General features: G+C 53.4%; 1 protein-coding gene across 1 annotated transcript; it reads right to left on the bottom strand.

The window, feature by feature from the left end:
- Nucleotides 1-1,434: 1,434 nt before the first annotated feature.
- Nucleotides 1,435-3,944, bottom strand: LOC123073998 (F-box protein PP2-B10). The gene is made up of 2 exons (XM_044496964.1): nucleotides 3,433-3,944; nucleotides 1,435-2,046 (listed from the first exon to the last, which is right to left on the bottom strand). Exons 1-2 carry the CDS (start codon nucleotides 3,888-3,890, stop codon nucleotides 1,611-1,613), a joined length of 894 nt encoding a protein of 297 aa, XP_044352899.1. The 5' UTR covers nucleotides 3,891-3,944; the 3' UTR covers nucleotides 1,435-1,610.
- Nucleotides 3,945-6,575: the final 2,631 nt, after the last annotated feature.

The following is a 6,575-nucleotide window of genomic DNA, read 5'->3' as shown; positions in this document are numbered from 1 at the left end:
CAGGTACTCAAAATCAGACCATTAATTCGGCCAGACCCACTTCCCTGGTGGCCCCCACAATCGTTCCGGCTCCATAAAAGCGTTCCACGTTAACGTGCCGTTTTGTTGACGGACGCCCCGCCGTATCTGGTTGTAACGGACATCCCCTCTTCTAGTGGGACCACCTCACGTACTAGCATTTTTTATTGACTGCACGCAACAATACGTCCCAGTAATATGCCATTCGACCCACATCCCGATGCGAACGAGTGCCTGGCGATACCGTGAGCGCGCGTGCTCGTCCGCCGCATTTTCGACAAATCCACACTCTTCTTGCGGCTTATGAGTTGTGGAGTAGACCTGGCCATACCTCGGGCCGGGCCGGGCCTAGCCAAGCCCGATGCAAAAAACCTAGGCCCGGGCCCGGCCCGGCCATCGGGCCTGTTTTCTTGGCCCAAGCCCGGCCCGAACACAGAAAAGCCCGTCGGGCTCCGGGCCGGCCCGGCCCGACCTTTAGAAAAATGCAAAAACGACGGGCCCGGCCCGGCCCGGCCACCGGGCTCAAAATCTAGGCCCGAGCCCGGCCCGGGAGCAGCGTCGGGCCGGGCCTGGTCGGGCTTTTTCGGGTCGGGCTGGCCGGGCCGGGCTTCCCATGGCCAGGTATATTGTGGAGAGAGAGAGAGAGACGAGGTGGCGGCTCGGGGTTTGATTGATCGTGGCTGCTCTCCTTGATGTAAACTTCCAACGGGTGGAGTCCTGAATTCCTTGAGTACTACCTCCGTCCGAATTCATTAGTCCCCACAATGTTTGACCGCATATATGAGTAGCAAAAATTTAATGCATGTCATCAAAAATTGTATTGTTGGATTCATATTTGAAATTAGTTTTCAATGATGTTATTTTGCCATATATAATTTATATATTATTAGTTAAAGTCATGGTCCGGATGGAGGTAGTACCTCCTGCACTTGTGCAATGATGCAACAAATTCGTGGATATGCCTGGCAGAACGGATATAGTAGGAAAAAAAGAGCACCAAGTTCCAGGAAGCCATGGGCATTATCCATAGACTCTAGAGTGCATGGGATCATTACACAAATACGTTTGTAAACCGTAAAGAGTGCACGGGACCATTACACATGTCCTCAGCTCACAGGGATCAGACCCTAAGTTTGACACATGTGTCTCATAAAGCCAGGATATTCTTTTAGATTTTCAGTGGGAGATGATGTTTTCATCGAGAGAGACTTCGTCAATCTTAAGAAGTTAGCTAAGTCTCTCAAAAATGCTCATAGAGATATGGTGTGTATCCGTGCATTCATATGAGTAAATGTATATGCGTGGATATAAACATGTGCGTCAGTACTGTGTTTTTGAAAGAATGTCTCCGATGCAATGCAGAAAAGAAAAGAAAGAAGAATAAGCCTCTGGTATCACTAGTTAAGACACCCGAAACTGGAAACAAAGTTGTTCAAATTACTATTCACAAACTGCACGTGCACTGCGTGCTAGCTCGTCGACGAGATGAACCGACATTCAGCGTAGAGTACAAGCAATATACACATCCGTATTCTTTTTGACGGGTATGTACACATCCATATTAACTCGAGGTCATCTCCGGTATCGATGGATCATAGGGGCCTGAACTCGACGCCTTCCACGACGAGCCCGCGCTTGGGGTACCACCCCAGCATCTCAAAGCTCACTGCCACCTCCTCCCCCACCACTGCCTCGTTGCCGGTGCGCAGCCGCCCCATCTCTATCTCCCACCACCCGTCGCCGCGCAGCACCGGCCCCCTCACGTCGACGCCGTGCGCACCTTTCCCGCCTCTGAACCTGCGTGCCTCAGCGGTGTCGGGGCGGATGCACACGGTATGCCGGGATGGGGCACTGCCACCCAGGCTAACCGTTGTCTCCTGGTCCGGGAAGCTCAGGCCGCGGTGGGCGTCCGTGGTGGCGAAGACGAGGTATGTTGCGTAGGCAGTGGCCGGCGTCAGCGCCGTGGTGGGGAGCCGGCCGTAGATGTCCAGGCACATGCAATCCACCAGCTGGGCCACATCCGCGAACCTGATATATTTATCGGGCAGAGATTAATACAAATTTTACAATTAAATCCACCTAGATGCGCGGAATGATTTCTTCACCAGACTAAGAATTCAAGATCAACCCCTTACTGGCTACTCCCTCCGTCATGTCAAAAACGCTCTTATATTATGAGATGAAGGGAGTACCTTTTTAACTTGTTGTGGCGATCCAACATTTTACTTACAACAACGATCACTGTTCTATGTGTATAAAAACACTGATAACCATTTAAATCAGCAACACTCAGTCAGTCAAAGTTTTTTAGAGATGATTTGTACTTATATTATATCTTTCTTTTCTGCGAAAGCACTTATGTGTTACTCCCTATTGTCATTTTTACTCCACGTATTAGATTTGTGTCACGTTAAACTTTACAAAATTTGATCAAATTTATACTAAAGAAATATCAACATCTACAATATCAAATATATATACTATGAAACACATTTCATAATGAATCTAGCAAAAATGATTTGGTATCGTGAATGTTGATACTTTTTTTATAAGTTTGATCAAAGTAGAGATACTTTGACTTTAGACCAAACTTATATGCAAACTAAAAAGGACCAAAGGGAGTATCTAGAACAACAAATCAGACACAAACGGAGAAAGCGCGTAGTATAAGCAAGCTTCTTATTTTCTCAAAAAGAAAGTCAGCTAATAATAGTCAATATCAGCACAAGGACACTACTGGTAGTATCATAATTTAATGATCTTATAATAGAAGGGCAAACTTGCCGGCATCGATCCACGTCGATCATATGATGCACACAGCTAGGATACGATTTGTCACCCTGCATAGTGTATCGGTGGTATTGGTGGCTCTGAGTTTGTACCCCTAAAAATCTTCGTAACTGTTTCTTCCCTAACTTTATGAATCAACACGCAAAGCTCTGGGAAAAAAATTCGTTATTAGGGAGTCAACTGATGATCAACTGACGATGGATGCCAAATTATTGCGGAGTCGCCGGGTGCGGTGGCCGGTGGAGTTGACTTTGTTAGATCGTAGCCACACGCACGCGCATGGACTTGCTTAATTAAAATCCTGCCTGGCGCCGGTGATTTCCTGCCGGTCTTCTACGACGCCGTCGGGAAAACGATTGCATAGTTCGTGGACGTGAATTATATTTCCGCAACAAGTCTCGCCGTTGGACTAATTAGCTGCAGCCTGTTTGGTTGGAAGCAAATGAAATAGGCGCAACACAAGACAAGATTCACGCATGCATGGTAGTAGACTAATTGCTGACTTGCTGTGTTTGTGTTCTAGATTAGTAACTAATTAAAGTTAAAGATGGCAATGGAGTTGGTTGATCCGGAGTGAGAGGAAATGAGAAGCGAACAAGGATCGACGTGGATGTTTGTACGTACCTGGAGAGCGGGTGGGGCGTCCACCTCCAGCTGAACTCGCCGTCCTCCCACGGCAGGCTGAGCCTCCTCGCCGACAGCGCCACGCACTTGGCCCCGCTCCCCCTGGCCAGCCACACCGCCATGCCGCCGTCCTCCACCAGCACGGCCACGTCGGTGAGCCCGAGGAAGGCCTCCTTCTTGCTCGAGCCCGACGGCGACGCCGCCATGGAGCCGGAGCGCGAGAGGGGGAGGCGCCGCGCCGGCGCCTGGTGCAGCTGGAGGATGGCGCGGTAGTCCAGCGGGAGGAAGCGCGCCCAGATGACGTCGGACTCGGCCGCGTCGCGGAAGCACGGCGACACGGCGGCGCAGCGGCACGCGTCCCGCGGCGAGGTGAGCGCGAGCACGTGCGCCACGCACGCCTCCGGGAGGTCGCACAACCGCGTCCTGTCCTCCTCCGTCGCCGCCGTTGCCATGGCCATAAGCAGCGCTGCCCTGAATATTGGGAGTTGAGAAAGCAGCGGGACCTCTATGTGTGTATGCTGCCGCTGCGTTGTGTGGCCAGGACCTGGGTGTGCATATATACCGTACCGTACGGCACAATGGCACCGAAAGTCAGTAAGACAACAAGGTGACGACGAAAAGGAGCCGCCGTTCCGCTCCGTGCACCGTTCGAGGACGCCGGGGCCAGCGGGTTATATGTTGCCGTGAGCCGACCACGTCACCCCGCATGCGTGGAAGACTGTGTTTGTCCCTCCGAATGTATTACAAAGCCCCTCCTCCCGTCCCTCCCCCGTGCGGCGGCGCCGCCCCGCACCGGGGAGCCCCCGCCCTCCTCCTATAGCCTCGCCCCTCCTCCGCTCCCCTCCGCCGCCGTCGCCCGGGGCGTCACAGGGCAAAGCCCTTGTGGCGTGGCGGCGGCGGCGGTTTCTCCTCGGATCTCGATCTGGTTGGGAGGCGGCGCTCCTCTCCGGCCAGATCGGCGGCGGTGGCGCAGATCGGCGGCGACATTGAAGTGGTGCGGCGGCGGCGGGGGAGGACGGCACCAGCAACGGCGGATCTGGCCTTGACTCATGTCGGGCTAATTCGTTATGCTACCGATCTCAATCGCCGTCGGCGGGGCACTGCTCCTGGACTTGATCTGCAACACGAGGATGTCTGGGGCGCCGGCCCTAGGCTTGGTGGTGGTGGCCTTCTTCTTCGTCGGAGTTGGTCGGCCGGCTGGCTGTGCTCGCATGGTCATGCAGTGACCGGCGGCTTGGCCGGTCGGCGGCGGCGGAACTTGGCCGGTGGCAGCGGCAAAGTTCTGTCTGGATCCCGGGGCGGCGGCCCTGGAGGGTGGAGGCCGGTGAAGCTCGGGCTTCCCGCGGCGGCATGGCGTGGTGCAGTCCCTGTCCAAGGCGGATCTGTGACGGCGATCTGCTATGGATTGGTTCGGATCAGAGACGGCGACGAGCGCGCGGGATCCTTCTCGGCGGCTCTTGCGGCTTGGTGAGGCGGGCTGGGAGCCCTCCTCCTAGGCTCCAGTGGTGGCACACTCAGGCAGTGGCCGATGCGCCAGGGGTCCCACGGTGGCACTGTTGCTGCGGTTGGTCGCCGGATCTAGGCGGCTGGATCTGGGGCTTTGAAGGCGGTCGAGACAGTGCACAGGTTGTTAGGTGGATTTCTTGGGACGGATCCGGGTGAAAACCTGATCTTCGGTCGATGGCCGGAGATGGTGATGACGATGCCCTTATCATCGTTTCCTTCATGAAGGCATCATCAAGGTGAAGCTCCCAACTCCACTCAATACCTTCGGGGGAAACCCTAGATCAGCTGATCGGATGTTGGCAGCAATCATGTGTCGTAACTCCCTTGGGGGCGGCATTCTTGGAGGTGCACTCGGCTTCGCGGGACCAGCGGACGGCTTCTTTGGTGGAGCGGTGCTTCATCCATACATTGATGGCGACGGATTTGGACGGCGTGGCACAGTGCAGATTCGGAGTTCGATGTGGGAGGATGGACTCGCGCAGGAGGACGACGCTGTCTGGCGTCGATGGCTGAGAGACCTGGCACGGTAGATGCAACAGTACAACTCTAAAGATGGACTCATGGCAGGTGGCTGCGGCGGCCCCATACCCGGCAGGCGTCCTGGTTGAGGAGTGCACCGGACTGGTAGGTGCCCCATACCAGGCAGGCGTCCTGGTTGGGACCTCAGGTCTTAGATGTTTAGGCTAGGCTGCGATGTCTGTTTGGTATTAGGCCCAGACTATCAGCGCCCCTTCATCAACTGGATAGGTGTAGCGACAGTTGTTGCTTAGACGGTGGCTTCAGTCTTACTGTTGTATGACTTTGTTAGGTCTTGTGAGAATAATTAATAAAGTAGCCGCATGCATCGCCCAGATGCAGAGGCCGGGGGTCATCCTCCTTTTCTAAAAAAATAAAATTACAAAGCCCCTTAGACATGATAAAAAAAATACATCGGGATCTCTATACCACTGAGCGACCACTACCACGACCAGGACGAGGCGTCGACGCACCACTGTCGTTGTTCCCCTACCTATGCCTGCTTGGCCTTGTTGATGACAGACGAAAAGTCTCCGTACATGTGCCCCTAAAGACCAGCGCTCTAAAGCCGCAGTTTTAGTTGTTGAACCCTTGAATAGATCTAAAAGAACTAACATCAAATATCATCGTCGTGCACCCCACAACGAAAAACCCTGACGTTGCCGCCCCAAGAAGACGGTAGGAATCTACGCCGGAACTCCGTCGACTACGTCCAGATGAACGAATTCGAGGATGAACGGAGTCCGGAAGACAAACTCAAAAAAGAAGCATCGTCATCTACCCGAGTGTGACACCTGTGAGGACTAAAAAAAATGGGATTCCTCTCCCTGCCATTGACGGCCGGAGCGGCAGGCAGATAAGAGACGAATCCATGGGTCGTCAGCAAAGCCTGAAGAGAAGAATTTGTCTTAGCCGCCCAAGGAAATGTTAGAAAACGCTTGAAAAAAAAGTCTCTATTGCAGTTTATCTAAGGATTCGCTTATTTTACTTCCAGCCATCCAAAATTTCGTACTATAGCAGTACAACCAATTAAGGGCCGTGCTATACGTACGTAGAAAAAGTGTGTATGCTAATGGGTTGTCCAACGTGGGGGTTATTATTGGGCGTAAGGACCACCCCCT

Source organism: Triticum aestivum, chromosome 3D (assembly GCF_018294505.1).
Source record: "Triticum aestivum cultivar Chinese Spring chromosome 3D, IWGSC CS RefSeq v2.1, whole genome shotgun sequence".
NCBI classification, from domain to species: domain Eukaryota; kingdom Viridiplantae; phylum Streptophyta; class Magnoliopsida; order Poales; family Poaceae; genus Triticum; species Triticum aestivum.
This window is presented reverse-complemented; position numbering and strand designations above follow the sequence as displayed.